Source organism: Salmo trutta, unplaced genomic scaffold (assembly GCF_901001165.1).
Source record: "Salmo trutta unplaced genomic scaffold, fSalTru1.1, whole genome shotgun sequence".
NCBI lineage: Eukaryota > Metazoa > Chordata > Actinopteri > Salmoniformes > Salmonidae > Salmo > Salmo trutta.
Genome location: NW_021823043.1, coordinates 1943030 through 1962885, shown reverse-complemented (window position 1 = coordinate 1962885; position 19856 = coordinate 1943030). Strand labels below are relative to the sequence as shown.

General features: G+C 41.5%; 1 protein-coding gene across 20 annotated transcripts in view; it reads left to right on the top strand.

Annotated features, from left to right (window-relative positions):
* The window catches only part of LOC115188372 (neuronal cell adhesion molecule), a 139447-nt gene that overhangs the window by 116969 nt on the left and 2622 nt on the right, over window positions 1-19856 (top strand). For 4 of the 20 annotated variants that reach the window (XM_029747165.1, XM_029747159.1, XM_029747167.1 and 1 more), the window contains 19 exons: window positions 2591-2757; window positions 3635-3782; window positions 4085-4209; window positions 4792-4821; window positions 5267-5368; window positions 5714-5911; window positions 6590-6660; window positions 6814-7039; window positions 7504-7619; window positions 7871-8075; window positions 8530-8652; window positions 8846-9022; window positions 9731-9766; window positions 14954-15019; window positions 15401-15526; window positions 15864-16028; window positions 16715-16849; window positions 16917-16995; window positions 19285-19296. In XM_029747165.1, the coding sequence (XP_029603025.1) occupies window positions 2591-2757; window positions 3635-3782; window positions 4085-4209; window positions 4792-4821; window positions 5267-5368; window positions 5714-5911; window positions 6590-6660; window positions 6814-7039; window positions 7504-7619; window positions 7871-8075; window positions 8530-8652; window positions 8846-9022; window positions 9731-9766; window positions 14954-15019; window positions 15401-15526; window positions 15864-16028; window positions 16715-16849; window positions 16917-16995; window positions 19285-19296 (2307 nt within the window). The remainder of the gene's footprint in view (window positions 1-2590; window positions 2758-3634; window positions 3783-4084; window positions 4210-4791; window positions 4822-5266; window positions 5369-5713; window positions 5912-6589; window positions 6661-6813; window positions 7040-7503; window positions 7620-7870; window positions 8076-8529; window positions 8653-8845; window positions 9023-9730; window positions 9767-14953; window positions 15020-15400; window positions 15527-15863; window positions 16029-16714; window positions 16850-16916; window positions 16996-19284; window positions 19297-19856) is intronic. The other 16 variants (XM_029747170.1, XM_029747166.1, XM_029747179.1 and 13 more) reach the window with 12 other exon arrangements.

The following is a 19856-nucleotide window of genomic DNA, read 5'->3' as shown; positions in this document are numbered from 1 at the left end:
CAGTGGTTGCCCAGTAGCTTTTCCACAATCTCAATAACCTTTCTCACAAGAGATACCCCTTAGGGATGTTGTAAAGGGCACTCTGTTAACACTACTCTGTTAACACTACTCTGTTAGCACCACTCTGTTAACACCACTCTGTTAACACCTATCTGTTAACACCACTCTGTTAACACCACTCTGTTAACACCACTCTGTTAACACCACTCTGTTAACACCACTCTGGTAACACCACTCTGGTAACACCACTCTGTTAACACCACTCTGGTAACACCTCTCTGTTAACACCACTCTGTTAACACCTATCTGTTAACACCACTCTGTTAACACCACTCTGTTAACACCACTCTGTTAACACCACTCTGGTAACACCACTCTGGTAACACCACTCTGTTAACACCACTCTGGTAACACCTCTCTGTTAACACCACTCAGTTAACACCTCTCTGTTAACACCACTCTGTTAACTCTTCTCTGTTAACTCTTCTCTGTTAACTCTTCTCTGTTAACTCTTCTCTGTTAACTCTACTCTGTTAACTCTTCTCTGTTAACGCTTCTCTCTGTTAACACACCTCTGTTAACACCACTCTGTTAACACCTCTCTGTTATCCCCACTTTGTTATCACCTCTATGTTAACACCTCTCTGGTATCACCTCTCTGTTAACACCACTCTGTTAACACCTCTCTGTTAACTCCACTCTGTTAACACCACTCTGTTAACGCCTCTCTGTTAACACCACTCTGTTAACACCTCTCTGTTATCACCTCTATGTTAACACCTCTCTGGTAACACCTCTTTGTTAACACCTCTCTGTTAACACCACTCTGTTAACGCCTCTCTGTTAACACCACTCTGTTAACACCTCTCTGTTAACACCTCTATGTTAACACCACTCTATTAACACCTCTCTGTTAACACCTCTATGTTAACACCACTCTGTTAACACCTCTCTGTTATCAGCTCTATGTTAACACCTCTCTGTTAACACCTCTATGTTAACACCACTCTGTTAACTCCACTCTGTTAACACCACTCTGTTAACAGCTCTCTGTTAACACCACTCTGTTAACACCACTCTGTTAACACCACTCTGTTAACACTACTCTGTTATCACCTCTATGTTAACACCACTCTGTTAACACCTCTATGTTAACACCACTCTGTTAACACCACTCTGTTAACACCGCTCCGTTAACGCCACTCCGTTAACACCACTCTGTTAACACCGCTCCTTTAACGCCACTCTGTTAACACCTCTCTGTTAACACCACTCTGTTAACACCACTCTGTTAACACCACTCTGTTAACACCTCTCTGTTAACACCTCTATGTTAACACCACTCTGTTAACGCCTCTCTGTTAACACCACTCTGTTAACACCACTCTGTTAACACCGCTCCGTTAACGCCTCTCTGTTAACACCACTCTGTTAACACCACTCTGTTAACACCGCTCCTTTAACGCCACTCTGTTAACACCTCTCTGTTAACACCACTCTGTTAACACCACTCTCTTAACGCCTCTCTGTTAACACCTCTCTGTTAACACCTCTCTGTTAACACCACTCTGTTAACACCTCTCTGGTAACACCTCTCTGTTAACACCTCTCTGTTAACTCCCCTCTGGTAACACCACTCTGTTATCACCACTCTGTTAACACCACTCTGTTAACACCACTCTGTTAACACCTCTCTGGTAACACCTCTCTGTTAACACCTTAATGTTAACACCTCTCTGTTAACTCCACTCTGGTTACTCCACTCTGGTAACACCACTCTGTTAACACCTCTCTGTTAACACCTCTATGTTAACACCTCTATGTTAACACCTCTCTGTTAACACCACTCTGTTAACACCTCTCTGTTAACACCACTCTGTTAACACACCTCTGTTAACACCACTCTGTTAACTCCACTCTGGTTACTCCACTCTGGTAACACCACTCTGTTAACACCTCTCTGTTAACACCACTCTGTTAACACACCTCTGTTAACACCACTCTGTTAACTCCACTCTGGTTACTCCACTCTGGTAACACCACTCTGTTAACACACCTCTGTTAACACTACTCTGTTAACTCCACTCTGGTTACTCCACTCTGGTAACACCACTCTGTTAACACCACTCTGTTAACACCTCTCTGTTAACACCACTCTGTTAACACCACTCTGTTAACACACCTCTGTTAACACCACTCTGTTAACTCCACTCTGGTTACTCCACTCTGGTAACACCTCTCTGTTAACACACCTCTGTTAACACCACTCTGTTAACTCCACTCTGGTTACTCCACTCTGGTAACACCACTCTGTTAACACACCTCTGTTAACACCACTCTGTTTACTCCACTCTGTTAACTCCACTCTGGTTACTCCACTCTGGTAACACCACTGCACTTCCTAATGGAGTTCACTGAGGCTAGTGTGATTGTGAACAGAGGGCTGCTAAATTAATATCACACAGTGTCCTGTAAAGTCCTACAGTCACAAACTGTTCTACATGATCTTCTCCTAAAGAACTGAGCTGATGAATAACTACATTGATGAAGTCTCACAGGGACCCAGTGTTCTAATGTGTTTCCTCTGCAGGTTTAAGGACAGCCAGACCAGTATCCTGAATAAAGACCCATATGTGATCCATAATAATGGTACCTTAGAGATCAACGTAGCCCAGTCCCTGAACAGTGGCAAGTACACCTGTATAGCCTCCAACAACCTGGGAACCAAGGAGAACCATGTCTACCTGGAGGTCAAAGGTCAGACAAGCCTGCTTATAACCTGATTAATGTTAATGCTGTTAATGCTTTATGAATGTAGTTATAGACACTTATAATGCATTATGAATTTATTTATAGATGTTGTAATGCTTTATGGATGTATGTATAAATGTTATAATGCTTTATGGATGTATTTATAGATGTTATAATGCTTTATGAATATAGTTATAGACACTTATAATGCTTTATGGGTGCATGTATAGATGTTATAATGCTTTATGAATGTATTTATAGATGTTATAATGCTTTATGAATATAGTTATAGACACGTATAATGCTTTATGGGTGCATGTATAGATGTTATAATGCTTTATGAATGTATTTATAGATGTTATAATGCTTTATGAATATAGTTATAGACACATAATGCTTTATGGATGTATTTGTAAATGTTATAATGCTTTATGAATATAGTTATAGATGTTTATGACCATCTATCACCTATGGCTGTGTTGTGCATTATTGTGTATTATGCACATAGCTCATAAGGTGTTATGAATGCGCTTATGGTGCATTATGAATGTAGTTATAGACACTTATAATGCATTATGTATGTAGTTATATACACTTATAATGCATTATGAATGTAGTTATGGACACTTATAATGCATTATGAATGTAGTTATGGGCACTTATTATGCATTATGAATGTAGTTATAGACACTTATAATGCATTATGAATGTAGTTATAGACACTTATAATGCATTATGAATGTATTTATAGACACTTATAATGCATTATGAATGTAGTTATAAATGTTATAATGCATTATGAATGTAGTTATAGATGTTATAATGCGTTATTAAGAGGGTATTCATATGAAGTGTAACCATTTATGTGTGTATTGTCCTTCAGAGCCGACGAGGATCCTGGCCCAGCCAGAGTACATGGTGGTCCAGAGGAACAGGAAGGCAGTGTTTGAGTGTAAAGTTAAACATGACCCCACCCTGATCCCCACCATGAACTGGCTCAAAGACAACGGAGAGCTGCCTGACGACGAGAGGTACTGTAGACCATCTCCTCTATACACACCTTCTCTCTATAGATATGGGTCTGCTATAGGCCAGTGGTGGTCAACCCTACTCCAGGAGAGATAACGTCCTCCCTGATTCTGACACACCTCATTCTACTAATCAAACTGCTCCTCAGGCCCTCCTCAGGCCCTCCTCAGGCCCCTGCATTAGGTGTGTTACAGCAGGGCTGGAGCAAAACCCTGAAAAAATAATGTATTTGTTAAATGTATGATTGGATGAGGAGGTTACTGTAAGCATGATTGTCTGACTGTGTGTGGTGGTGTTTTGTTAGGTTCTTGGTGGACACTGACAGTCTGACCATCAACGACGTGACAGAGGAGGACGAGGGAACCTACACCTGTGTCATGAACACCACCCTGGACCAGGACTCAGCTAGCGCCATGCTCACCGTCGTTGGTGGGTTTACCTTTATACTCCACATGATGTTTAGCTAACTGATCTTAGGATATACAACACATTGTATCCTTTCCTCGTTCTATCAGCTACCTATATTCTATGTCCTCTAGTTACTCTAATGACCATTTGATATGTTTCATCTCTGTGGTAGACACGCATGTACATGTTCTGAATAGTCTGTTAACATCTTTATTTCAATACTTTGTAGTCTAATCTAATGCTCACAGAGTTGTAATACTAGTGTTGTAATATTGATGATTGACTATAGTAACACTAGTATTTCATAACCAATACTAGTGTTGTAATATTGATGATTGACTATAGTAACACTAGTATTTCATAACCAATACTAGTGTTGTAATATTTCATAACCAATACTAGTGTTGTAATATTGATGATTGACTATAGTAACACCAGTATTTCATAACCAATACTAGTGTTGTAATATTGATGATTGACTATAGTAACACCAGTGTTTCATAACCTTCCTGTTGCTGTGTAGTCCTATTCTTCCTCTCTCTGAGACCAGTGTGTTGTCACTAACCTCTCACTCCTATCTGACTCCTGTCCTTGCTCTCTCAGAGGCTACTCCAACTCCTGCTATTGTCTACGGTAAACAACGCTAGTCCTGTTGGCCATATTAGCCTCATCATCATCATTCCTCATCCACTCCTCTCCCTCAGTCCTGAGTGTGTGAGAGCTGACCTTCACCCTTACTGTAGCAGTCCTGTCCGTTTTGTTAGCATGCTATGGCTCTGTCGTGATGCTACTGCAGTGGCATATTACCGTCCGTGACCAGAGAGAACCAGTCTGTGTGTGTTTGAAGTGTCTGGTGTATCATTAGATTGATTCAGTAGTGTGATGAGTATTATTAGTAGTAGTAGTAACTATGTCCATCTGAATACTGTGTTTTGGGTTGGAGTTGGATCCTGCTCATTTTGGACTCACGCTCAGTTACTCCGTTTATCAAACAAGGCATGCTGACTCCCACCCCCCAAAGCATCAGGTGACCTTGTTGTTGTAGTGAGTGGTACTGACACGGTGTTTTCCTCTCCAGAGGAACCAGACCCCCCTACAGACCTGGAGCTGACTGACCAGAGAGAGAGGAGCGTCCAGCTCACCTGGATACCTGGGGACGAACACAACAGCCCCACACAGAGTACTGTATTATAATGAACACAACAGCCCTACACAGAGTACTGTATTATAATGAACACAACAGCCCTACACAGAGTACTGTATTATAATGAACACAACAGCCCTACACAGAGTACTGTATTATAATGAACACAACAGCCCTACACAGAATACTGTATTATAATGAACACAACACCCTAACCCAACCCAAGATCCAATCCATTTCCCTCCTCCATGTTCTAACCCCTCCTCCATGTTCTAACCCCTCCTCCATGTTCTAACCCCTCCTCCATGTTCTAACCCCTCCTCCATGTTCTATCCCCTCCTCCATGTTCTAACCCCTCTTCCATGTTGTCTCCCCTCCCAGAGTTCCTTGTCCAGTATGAGGACCTGCTCCACCAGGCTGGGGTGTGGCACAACCTGACAGAGGAGGAGGGCACCAAGACCACGGCCCACCTGGACCTGTCCCCCTACGCCTACTACTCCTTCAGGGTTCTGGCCTTGAACCATGTGGGCTACAGCCAGCCCAGCCAGCCCTCCAGACAGTACAGGACCAACCCTGCAGGTAAAACTATACTGTGGATCTTACTTTATTGTCAAAGAAATGCAAATAGTCTTCTAAAACGGTAGAGGTTAGAGGTAGGGATGACTATAGAGGAAGATGGTCAGAAGTGTTAGATTGAGAGGTAGGGATGACTATAGAGGAAGATGGTCAGAAGTGTTAGAGTGAGAGGTAGGGATGCCTATAGAGGAGATGGTCAGAAGTGTTAGAGTGAGAGGTAGGTTTGACTATAGAGTAAGATGGCCAGAAGTGTTAGAGTGAGAGGTAGGGATGACTATAGAGGAGATGGTCAGAAGTGTTAGAGTGAGAGGTAGGGACGACTATAGAGGAGATGGTCAGAAGTGTTAGAGTGAGAGGTAGGGACGACTATACAGGACATGGTCAGAAGTGTTAGAGTGAGAGGTAGGGATGACTATAGAGTAAGATGGCCAGAAGTGTTAGATTGAGAGGTAGGGATGACTATAGAGGAGATGGTCAGAAGTGTTAGAGTGAGAGGTAGGGATGACTATAGAGGAGATGGTCAGATGTGTTAGAGTGAGAGGTAGGGATGACTATAGAGGACATGGTCAGAAGTGTTAGAGTGAGAGGTAGGGATGACTATAGAGTAAGAAGGTTCTGATGTACACTGTAGAAAAGGCAAGAGGTTTGGTCTGATCTGTGATCTGTCTGTGATTCTGTTAGCTCCAGATGTGAATCCAACAGATGTCCAAGGTGTTGGTACTGAACATAATAACTTAGTCATCTCATGGAAGGTAAGATCTGCTCCATCTAAAGTATAATCAGTATCATTAGTCTCTATTCAGCAGCCTACAGTGAGCATTCCTGACCCTATTCATGGTGTCACCATCTCACTATTATCCCAGTGATTCCAAGACCCCTGTTCCCCTGCAATATCTCTGCCATAGGAGCTGACAGGCCTCCAGTCCAACGGGCCAGGACTACAGTACAAGGTGAACTGGAGACAGAAGGATGTGGAGGAGGACTGGTCGTCTGAGACCGTGGCTAACGCCTCCAAGTATGTGGTGTCAGGCACGCCCACTTTCGTACCCTACGAGGTCAAAGTTCAGGCGGTGAACGAGTACGGAAACGGACCAGCGCCTGAGGCGGTGGTGGGATACTCTGGAGAGGATGGTGAGTATTGTAGTATGTGTCTCTGTGTGTGTGTTTGTGTGTGTGTAGTCCCGTGTGGCTCAGTTGGTAGAGCATGGTGTTTGCAACGCCAGGGTTGTGGGTTCGATTTCCACGGGGGACCAGTACGGGAAAAAAATAAAAAAATGTATGAAATGTATGCATTCACTACTGTAAGTCGCTCTGGATAAGAGCGTCTGCTAAATGACTAAAACATTTTTTTAAATGTGTGTGTGTGTAGAGAGGACTGTGAGTACTACTACTGTACATGGGTAGGTCTATGTAAGTGAGGAGGTTGTGAATGGACAGAGGAATGGTCATTTTCTAACTGAAAACTGTCACCATAAGTTCCAGTAACTTCTAGCTCCAATCATTTCTAGTTAGAATACAAATTAGAAGGTTGTTGTCATGAAATATTTGATGCCAGTATGGAGTATAGTCTGTTGAAATCTTTGTCTGTCACTCAGTGCCCATGTCAGCCCCAGAGAGTGTCCAGGTGCTGGTTCAGAACGGGACACTAGCAGAGGTTCACTGGGAGCCTGTCCTCACCTCCATGGTCAGGGGACGACTCCAGGGCTACAAGGTACTATATACAGCAACCAGAGATCCCTCACAATGTGGAGAAAGATTTATTATCACCACAATATATTGATAGTTAAATACATGCATCAGTTAGTGTCACAGTTCGGGGGCAACATTCTGGTATGTTTGCCAAAATGCCCAGATCTTCCTGCAATCAGGAGGGAATAAGTAGGAAATCTGCCGATCATGGAACCAGGAAGAACCTGGTAATTTAGACCAGAATGTTTGTCTGATGTGTGTGTGGTCCTGCAGGTGTCCTACTGGCGTGAGCGTAGCCTCCACCAGGCAGAGGCACAGCAGGAGGAGCAGCAGGTGTTGGCCTTCAGTGGGAACAGGACTGACGGCAGACTACCAGGCCTCAAACCCTACAGCCTCTATACACTGAACATCAGGGTGGTCAACGGCAAGGGAGAGGGGCCCCCCAGCCCCAACCACAACTTTGAGACCCCAGAGGGAGGTAAGGGGCATCATTCAGACTCCTACTGTTGTTGGATAGATTCTCTGTGTTTAATCCATATACCAAAGGAGGCTGGTGAGGGGAGGACGGCTCATAATAATGAATGGAATGGATTAAATGGAATGGTAGACATGGAAACTAGATGTTTCATGTATTTGAGACCCTTCCATCTATTCCGCTCCAGCCATTACTATGAGCCCGTCCTCCCCATTTAAAGTTCCACCAGCCACCACTACCGTATACATATAGTCATGCATTGTGCTATACTGTAGGAAGGGGCTGACTATGGGCTGGAAACAATGCTGACCATATCAGGTTAGAATGGTTTTGTCTGTACGTTACTGTATGGTTGTGTGCCTATGAATGATGGTTTTCTTTAGTTAATAAGTCATTTTGCATAATTGAATCCACACGTTATGACATTGTATTCATGTGTTTATCTGTGTGTGTTTAGTACCTGGTCCTCCTTCCTTCTTGCGTATAAAGAACACCAACATGGACTCTCTGACGCTGGAGTGGGGTCCTCCACAGGACAACAATGGTCGCCTCACCGGCTACACACTCAAATACCAGCCAGGTAAGTCTGCTGGGCAATTTGCTGCATTTTTATTGTTGCATCTGTGGCTGACCCTGGCTTCCAACCCTTCTGGGTGTGTATGTGTGTGTGCCTCACTGGATTGGTTTGAAATCAAAGGAAGCATTTCAATATCTTTATCCTTATGCATCTCTCTCTTTCTCTCTTGCTCTCTCCCCTCCTCCTTCTCTCTCAGTCAACAACTCCAATGAGCTTGGTCCCGTTGAGGAGATGACGTTCCCAGCCAATGAGACCACCATAACCCTGGCCGACCTCAAATACAGCACCCGCTATAAGTTCTACTTCAACGCTAAGACCATCAAGGGCTCCGGCCCAACCATCACAGAGGAGGCCATCACTATCATGGATGAAGGTGAGCTTTACGTAGAATGACATGTTATTGATTTATTTATTTAACCTTTCTTTAACTAAGCAAGTCAGTTAAGAACAAATTCTTATTTAGAATGACGGCCTACCCCGGCCAAACCAACGGGCAACACTAGAATGAAATACAACACTGAATGGCCATTGGCATGCCGGCAAGGTGATTGCACGACGGCCATCTTGGTCAAGGAATCTAATGTATCTCTATAGAGCTTTAGGTACTGTGAAAGCAAATTGTACAAAGTATTATGGGTGTGTTGAAGTTATTATTTGTCTCCACTCAACACTCTAAAGCTGTTGTCTATGAATTTGAGAGTGGTTTCTCTCAGATTTCTCTCAGCTGTTTACAGTTTACAGCTTGTAGCTTTTTCTACAGCGTAACGTCTGACATTTCCTACAGCGTCCCATATGAGAGTCATTGTTTTCTCAGAGGTTAACACACTTTTCAGGTTGCATGGACTCTTTGACGTGTTCAAGTGTGGTAAAACTGTCACCCATGTTGTTCGACCTGTAGTGAATCATTCTGTTTTGCGTGAACTTGGTGAAATAAGACTTTGTCTTTAAAATGGGAACACGGTGGGATCTAGTTGACCTTTTTCCTTGCTCATCTACTTACATCACCTCTGCCTGTGTTTGTCTTCTCTTCTCTCTATCTCTCTTTATTCCTCTCTTTCTCTTTCTCCTCTTCTCTCTGAAGCCTTTATTCAGCAACCCATAGTAGATGTGGTCAAAGGTAAAATAAGTCTCTCAGCGGAAGCACCTGCATGTTCTACCAGTTACTAGACCCTGATAGATAGCTACTGTAGATCTGTCTGCATGTTCTACTGGTTACTAGACCCTGATAGATAGCTACTGTAGATCTGTCTGCATGTTCTACCAGTTACTAGACCCTGATAGATAGCTACTGTAGATCTGTCTGCATGTTCTACCAGTTACTAGACCCTGATAGATAGCTACTGTAGATCTGTCTGCATGTTCTACTGGTTACTAGACCCTGATAGATAGCTACTGTAGATCTGTCTGCATGTTCTACCAGTTACTAGACCCTGATAGATAGCTACTGTAGATCTGTCTGCATGTTCTACTGGTTACTAGACCCTGATAGATAGCTACTGTAGATCTGTCTGCATGTTCTACCAGTTACTAGACCCTGATAGATAGCTACTGTAGATCTGTCTGCATGTTCTACCAGTTACTAGACCCTGATAGATAGCTACTGTAGATCTGTCTGCATGTTCTACTGGTTACTAGACGCTGATAGATAGCTACTGTAGATCTGTCTGCATGTTCTACCAGTTACTAGACCCTGATAGATAGCTACTGTAGATCTGTCTGCATGTTCTACTGGTTACTAGACCCTGATAGATAGCTACTGTAGATCTGTCTGCATGTTCTACCATTCAGAGAAACTAGACCCTGATAGATAGCTACTGTAGATCTGTCTGCATGTTCTACTGGTTACTAGACTCTGATAGATAGCTACTGTAGATCTGTCTGCATGTTCTACTGGTTACTAGACCCTGATAGATAGCTACTGTAGATCTGTCTGCATGTTCTACTGGTTACTAGACCCTGATAGATAGCTACTGTAGATCTGTCTGCATGTTCTACTGGTTACTAGACCCTGATAGATAGCTACTGTAGATCTGTCTGCATGTTCTACCAGTTACTAGACCCTGATAGATAGCTACTGTAGATCTGTCTGCATGTTCTACCAGTTACTAGACCCTGATAGATAGCTACTGTAGATCTGTCTGCATGTTCTACTGGTTACTAGACCCTGATAGATAGCTACTGTAGATCTGTCTGCATGTTCTACTGGTTACTAGACCCTGATAGATAGCTACTGTAGATCTGTCTGCATGTTCTACCAGTTACTAGACCCTGATAGATAGCTACTGTAGATCTGTCTGCATGTTCTACTGGTTACTAGACTCTGATAGATAGCTACTGTAGATCTGTCTGCATGTTCTACCAGTTACTAGACTCTGATAGATAGCTACTGTAGATCTGTCTGCATGTTCTACTGGTTACTAGACCCTGATAGATAGCTACTGTAGATCTGTCTGCATGTTCTACCAGTTACTAGACCCTGATAGATAGCTACTGTAGATCTGTCTGCATGTTCTACTGGTTACTAGACTCTGATAGATAGCTACTGTAGATCTGTCTGCATGTTCTACCAGTTACTAGACTCTGATAGATAGCTACTGTAGATCTGTCTGGATGTTCTACTGGTTACTAGACCCTGATAGATAGCTACTGTAGATCTGTCTGCATGTTCTACTGGTTACTAGACCCTGATAGATAGCTACTGTAGATCTGTCTGCATGTTCTACTGGTTACTAGACTCTGATAGATAGCTACTGTAGATCTGTCTGCATGTTCTACTGGTTACTAGACTCTGATAGATAGCTACTGTAGATCTGTCTGCATGTTCTACCAGTTACTAGACTCTGATAGATAGCTACTGTAGATCTGTCTGCATGTTCTACCAGTTACTAGACCCTGATAGATAGCTACTGTATATCCGTCTGCATGTTCTACTGGTTACTAGACCCTGATAGATAGCTACTGTAGATCTGTCTGCATGTTCTACTGGTTACTAGACCCTGATAGATAGCTACTGTAGATCTGTCTGCATGTTCTACTGGTTACTAGACGCTGATAGATAGCTACTGTAGATCTGTCTGCATGTTCTACTGGTTACTAGACCCTGATAGATAGCTACTGTAGATCTGTCTGCATGTTCTACTGGTTACTAGACTCTGATAGATAGCTACTGTAGATCTGTCTGCATGTTCTACCAGTTACTAGACTCTGATAGATAGCTACTGTACATCTGTCTGCATGTTCTACCAGTTACTAGACCCTGATAGATAGCTACTGTAGATCTGTCTGCATGTTCTACTGGTTACTAGACCCTGATAGATAGCTACTGTAGATCTGTCTGCATGTTCTACTGGTTACTAGACTCTGATAGATAGCTACTGTAGATCTGTCTGCATGTTCTACTGGTTACTAGACCCTGATAGATAGCTACTGTAGATCTGTCTGCATGTTCTACCAGTTACTAGACCCTGATAGATAGCTACTGTAGATCTGTCTGCATGTTCTACTGGTTACTAGACTCTGATAGATAGCTACTGTAGATCTGTCTGCATGTTCTACTGGTTACGAGACCCTGATAGATAGCTACTGTAGATCTGTCTGCATGTTCTACTGGTTACTAGACTCTGATAGATAGCTACTGTATATCTGTCTGCATGTTCTACTGGTTACTAGACGCTGATAGATAGCTACTGTAGATCTGTCTGCATGTTCTACTGGTTACTAGACTCTGATAGATAGCTACTGTAGATATGTCTGCATGTTCTACTGGTTACCAGACTCTGATAGATTGCTACTGTAGATCTGTCTGCATGTTCTACTGGTTACTAGACCCTGATAGATAGCTACTGTAGATCTGCCTGCATGTTCTACTGGTTACTAGACCCTGATAGATAGCTACTGTAGATCTGTCTGCATGTTCTACTAGGTAGAGAAACTAGACCCTGATAGATAGCTACTGTAGATCTGTCTGCATGTTCTACCATTCAGAGAAACTAGACCCTGATAGATAGCTACTGTAGATCTGTCTGCATGTTCTACCAGTTACTAGACCCTGATAGATAGCTACTGTAGATCTGTCTGCATGTTCTACCAGTCAGAGAAACTAGACCCTGATAGATAGCTACTGTAGATCTGTCTGCATGTTCTACTGGTTACTAGACCCTGATAGATAGCTACTGTAGTTCTGTCTGCATGTTCTACCAGTCAGAGAAACTAGACTCTGATAGATAGCTACTGTAATCTGTCTGCATGTGCCTTCCTCCATCATCAGTGAGCTGTAGCATGATGTACTACAGTACCCATAATGCTCTATGTTAGCTACTGTGGGAGTAGATGTTAACTCTAATGCTACGTTCCAATAGCCAGTCTAGAATACTGCTTAGAATGCATGCCCCCGATGCATTTCCTCATTCTAAGTGGTAAAGTAAAGAAATCAGCCTGTTACTGCGTTCATTGCATCCGCAAGCACCAACCCTTATGTCCAATTCACCTTAAAAGACCTAAATGGATGAATAGCAATGTTGTAGGCTACTCATCTCTTTCATTCGCTCAGTCTTTCCCCTTCTTTTCTTGCCCTCGCTCATGAATTCATTCCATCACTGTACCATGTGTTTTATTAAGCCATCCTACATGATGTTAACTACTATAACTTCTATAACTACCTGTCCTGTATGATGTTAACTACTATAACTACTATAACTACTTGTCCTGTATGATGTTAACTACTATAACTACTATAACTACCTGTCCTGTATGATGTTAACTAATATAACTACCTGTCCTGTATGATGTTAACTACTATAACTACTATAACTATCTGTCCTGTACGATGTTAACTACTATAACTACTATATCTACCTGTCCTGTATGATGTTAACTACTATAACTACCTGTCCTGTATGATGTTAACTACTATAACTACTATATCTACCTGTCCTGTATGATGTGAACTACTATAACTACCTGTCCTGTATGATGTTAACTACTATAACTACCTGTCCTGTATGATGTTAACTACTATAACTACCTGTCCTGTATGATGTTAACTACTATAACTACTATATCTACCTGTCCTGTATGATGTTAACTACTATAACTACTATATCTACCTGTCCTGTATGATGTTAACTACTATAACTACTATATCTACCTGTCCTGTATGATGTTAACTACTATAACTTCTATAACTACCTGTCCTGTATGATGTTAACTACTATAACTACCTGTCCTGTATGATGTTAACTACTATAACTTCTATAACTACCTGTCCTGTATGATGTTAACTACTATAACTTCTATAACTACCTGTCCTGTATGATGTTAACTACTATAACTTCTATAACTACCTGTCCTGTATGATGTTAACTACTATAACTTCTATAACTACCTGTCCTGTATGATGTTAACTACTATAACTACTATAACTACCTGTCCTGTATGATGTTAACTACTATAACTACTATAACTACCTGTCCTGTATGATGTTAACTACTATATCTACCTGTCCTGTATGATGTTAACTACTATAACTACCTGTCCTACATGATGTTAACTACTATAACTACCTGTCCTGTATGATGTTAACTACTATAACTACTATAACTACCTGTCCTGTATGATGTTACCTACTATAACTACTATAACTACTATAACTACCTGTCCTACATGATGTTAACTACTATAACTTCTATAACTACCTGTCCTGTATGATGTTACCTACTATAACTACTATAACTACTATAACTACTATAACTACCTGTCCTACATGATGTTAACTACTATAACTTCTATAACTACCTGTCCTGTATGATGTTAACTACTATAACTACTATATCTACCTGTCCTGTATGATGTTAACTACTATAACTACTATATCTACCTGTCCTGTATGATGTTAACTACTATAACTACCTGTCCTGTATGATGCTAACTACTATAACTACTATAACTACTTGTCCTATATGATGTTAACTACTATAACTACTATAACTACCTGTCCTGTATGATGTTAACTACTATAACTACTATAACTACTATAACTACCTGTCCTGTATGATGCTGTACCATTGGACAGTCTGCATGCTGTTAACTACTCTACCTCTAACTACTATAACTACTATAACTACCTGTCCTGCATGATGCTGTACCATTGGACAGTCTGCATGCTATTAACTACTCTACCTCTAACTACTATAACTACTCTATAGTATTGTGGTACTATTTGTTTGTCTGTCCTTGTGGTTGTGGTGTCTGTGGTGTCTGTGGTGTCTGTGGTGTCTTACTCTTCTCTGTGGTGTTGTTGTTTCAGGCTACACAGAACCCCATCTTCCAATCTCTCCCATCACTCAGTCTCTGCGCCCCCAGTTTCACAAGGGTACTACAGCCATTCCCTGAGTCCCTTACCTCTCTCTCCATAAAATCTCTAAAGAGGAACATGTTAACTCATTGTTTAGGGCAGTTGTGTGTCCTGTGTCTAGCTTGCATGTGACAAATGATTAGTTCTCAGGGAAATATGGTGGAAAATACAGGAAAGGCAGAATATCTGTAGATATTTAGTTATAGGTGTGACTCATTTTCTGGAGAAAAAAACAACTTTATTAGATTACAAAGTCTACAGTTTGTATTTGAGTCTAAGTTCCTTCCTCCGTGAGCGTCTGTAACATCCTACCTCTGAGACTTGTATTTTACTGGCTTCGGTTCCAACTTGTGTAGCTCAACAACTCTCCTGTATGTATGTTCTTCCCTGTGTGATCAGTGCATCCGATAGGCTCGGCGTTCACCAATGTAAACTCATCTGTGGTGGGAGAGGAGGGAGCAGTGATAAGTTGGGAATACTTTGGACCAGATAAGAATGTGTATGTGGAGTATATTGTAGAAAACAGTAAGCTATTCCTGCTTCTATACAATATCGTCTCATCGCATCAAAAAGCAAATTACATGCATATGAACTCACAGTTAAGCATATAAACTGCCTGTCAAACGTATAAACTTAATACGGTTAAAGTATCATTGTTAATTTATTCCAAAACCTGGATCATCAATTCCCATAAAAACATAGCTCATAGAATGAGGAAGTGGCATGCTCAACTCAAAAGTTTTCAGTAATAAAATGTTTTTCAGTACATCTGTCATATCATCACCCAAATACTTGCCTTTTTCAATACATACCTTCCTTCTCTCTATTTTGACTTTCTCCCCAACGCCTCCATTCCCTCCAGGTAAAGAAGACTGGACTAAAGAGTTTGTAAACGGCAGTAGCGGGTCTCAGACCTATCTGATAAAGGGCTTAAAGCCGGGGACGTCCTATAGGGTTCGGGTGGTAGTTAAAGATCACTCTGAGGCTACCATACACAGTACAGAGGAGCTAGTGATAACGCTGCCAGGTGAGGCAGCATGTCCAGAGCGCTCTGCCTCAGTGTACTGCAGGGTTGGGGACAATTCCATTTCAAAATTAGTCAATTCAGGAAGTTAACTGTTCCAGTTACAATTGTATTTCCTCATTGCTTTTCAATGAATTGGAAGTGACTGAATTGAACTGGAATTGACCCCAACCCTGATGTACGGTAGATGATTGTTCCTTGTAGTTGCCTGCGTCCTCCTTCCATACCCTCTTCCCATGATAAGAGCTCCATCAGTCTGACCTGTAATAATCTGTGGTGTAGCTAGTGTAACAGCATGGTAAGAGCAAGGTTTAAAGCATGCCTCATGATGTCCCTACTTCACTTTAGGTATCCTGTCTCTTTTCAGTTTGTGTGCAGTGAAAGCTGAGTGAAACACACTGTATGTTCAGTAGAGGGTCATTGTCGTTGCATGTCTTCATTTAGAAAACAGGAATAATTGTTTTTCATCCTGATTTTTTTGGGGGGAAATTCCCTCCCGCTTCTTAATTGAATTTAACTGTGGTTTATACAGGTCCTTGCCTGCACCACTCCCCCTTCAGATGTTCACCTGTTAACAGGACTCTGACAAGCTTTTCCCTTTTTCTTCTTCCTGTGTGTGTGTGTGTGTGTGTGTGTGTGTGTGTGTGTGTGTGTGTGCGTGCGTGCGTGCGTGTGTGTGTGTGTGTCAGAAGCAATGAAAAGCAACCAGGTAGACCTAGCCACTCAGGGCTGGTTCATAGGGCTGATGTGTGCCATCGCTCTCCTCATCCTCGTCCTCCTCATCATCTGCTTCATCAAGAGGAACAAGGGAGGGAAATACCCAGGTACACACACACACACACACACACAACCCTAGACATTCAGCAACAATGATATGTATTCTATCCACAGTGAAAGAAAAAGAGGACGCTCATCAAGACCCAGAGATCCAGCCGATGAAGGATGATGATGGGACGTTTGGAGAGTACAGGTGAGAGAGAGACTCTGGAACACAACACACACACACACACACATTCCCCTTGAAGACTACTGTACTTGTTCCATGTTGTTCTGATCGACATGTTGTTCTGATTGACATGTTTGGATGTGTAGAACATTTTACCAAGGAACAAGGAAACTCTCCCTTCCTGACTCCCTCGAGGCAAGACAGAATCTACACATCTCTGTGTTTAATTAACAAGACAGAATCTACACTTCTCTGTGTTTAATTAACAAGACAGAATCTACACCTCTCTGTGTTTAATTAACAAGACAGAATCTACACCTCTCTGTTTAATTAACAAGACAGAATCTACACCTCTCTGTGTTTAATTAACAAGACAGAATCTACACCTCTCTGTGTTTAATTAACAAGACAGAATCTACACCTCTCTGTTTAATTAACAAGACAGAATCTACACCTCTCTGTGTTTAATTAACAAGACAGAATCTACACCTCTCTGTGTTTAATTAACAAGACAGAATCTACACCTCTCTGTTTAATTAACAAGACAGAATCTACACCTCTCTGTGTTTAATTAACAAGACAGAATCTACACCTCTCTGTGTTTAATTAACAAGACAGAATCTACACCTCTCTGTGTTTAATTAACAAGACAGAATCTACACCTCTCTGTTTAATTAACAAGACATAATCTACACCTCTCTGTGTTTAATTAACAAGACAGAATCTACACCTCTCTGTTTAATTAACAAGACAGAATCTACACCTCTCTGTTTAATTAACAAGACAGAATCTACACCTCTCTGTGTTTAATTAACAAGACAGAATCTACACCTCTCTGTGTTTAATTAACAAGACAGAATCTACACCTCTCTGTGTTTAATTAACAAGACAGAATCTACACCTCTCTGTTTAATTAACAAGACAGAATCTACACCTCTCTGTGTTTAATTAACAAGACAGAATCTACACCTCTCTGTGTTTAATTAACAAGACATAATCTACACCTCTCTGTTTAATTAACAAGACAGAATCTACACCTCTCTGTTTAATTAACAAGACAGAATCTACACCTCTCTGTGTTTAATTAACAAGACAGAATCTACACCTCTCTGTGTTTAATTAACAAGACAGAATCTACACCTCTCTGTTTAATTAACAAGACAGAATCTACACCTCTCTGTGTTTAATTAACAAGACAGAATCTACACCTCTCTGTGTTTAATTAACAAGACAGAATCTACACCTCTCTGTGTTTAATTAACAAGACAGAATCTACACCTGTCTGTGTTTAATTAACACTGTAAATACTGTACTTACTTACAAATATGATTTCATAATAAATCAAAGTAACTTTTATACATTAGTGTGTGTGTGTGTGCAAATAGCGTATGTATTTGAATGTAACATTAAAAACAGCTGTCATGCTATCATTGTTGAGAAGTTGTATCAGGCTTTGCTGCTGAACGTGTCTCAATCTGCACTAACTTGTGATATCATCATCATACTTTGTGTGCCAAATCTTTTTGGGGGGGTTTTGTTTTTAGTTAGTATAGTAATAATAATAATTGTGGTACTTCAAACGTGTTGACTGATAGCAGGCTGCTACTGTAATACATGGGTTGACTGTTTGATAGCAGGCTGCTACTGTAATACATGGGTTGACTGTTTGATAGCAGGCTGCTAATGTAATACATGGGTTGACTGTTTGATAGCAGGCTGCTACTGTAATACATGGGTTGACTGTTTGATATCAGGCTGCTACTGTAATACATGGGTTGACTGTTTGATAGCAGGCTGCTACTGTAATACATGGGTTGACTGTTTGATATCAGGCTGCTACTGTAATACATGGGTTGACTGTTTGATATCAGGCTGCTACTGTAATACATGGGTTGACTGTTTGATAGCAGGCTGCTACTGTAATACATGGGTTGACTGTTTGATATCAGGCTGCTACTGTAATACATGGGTTGACTGTTTGATAGCAGGCTGCTACTGTAATACATGGGTTGACTGTTTGATATCAGGCTGCTACTGTAATACATGGGTTGACTGTTTGATAGCAGACTGCTACTGTAATACATGGGTTGACTGTTTGATATCAGGCTTCTACTGTAATACATGGGTTGACTGTTTGAATCAGGCTGCTACTGTAATACATGGGTTGACTGTTTGATATCAGGCTGCTACTGTAATACATGGGTTGATTGTTTGATATCAGGCTGCTACTGTAATAAAGCACATAGCAGAATGTATTTTCTCATCCACCACTCTTCATGTGTTCCTCCATTGTTCTCTGTCTTTGGGGTGTAGGTCCCTGGAAAGGTAAGGGGGTTAGCATTATGCTATTAGCCTACAGCAAGCCTGGCATGCAACACACACCGTCTGATACAGGTCTGTGTGTGTGTCTAAACCGATGCTAAAGGAGACAGCTGGGCCTTGTCAAACCCAGCACAGATTATACTATGTCAGTTTAACTCACCTGTTTGTTGGCTAGCACCTGATTGTAATCCGGTTCTATTTATTTAACACTAACAGTCACTAAAATCAGAAGCTATTATTTGACTGCATATCCTGTTTGGCTTCATTTTCAGTTGCTTTCAATGTTTCCTTTTGGGTAGAAAAATGTCAACATTCGGTTGTATTGATGAGTTGTGCCAATGTAATGTCGATCTAATATAAGTATATACACAGAGTGTACAAAACATTAACGACACCTTCCTAATATTGAGTTGCACCTTGTTTTGCCCTCAGAACAGCCTCAATTCCTCAGGACATGGACTCTACAAGGTTTCAAAAGCGTTCCACAGGGAGGCTGGCCCATGTTGACTCCAATGCTTCCCACAGTTATGTCAAGTTGGCTGGATGTCCTTTGGGTGGTCGAC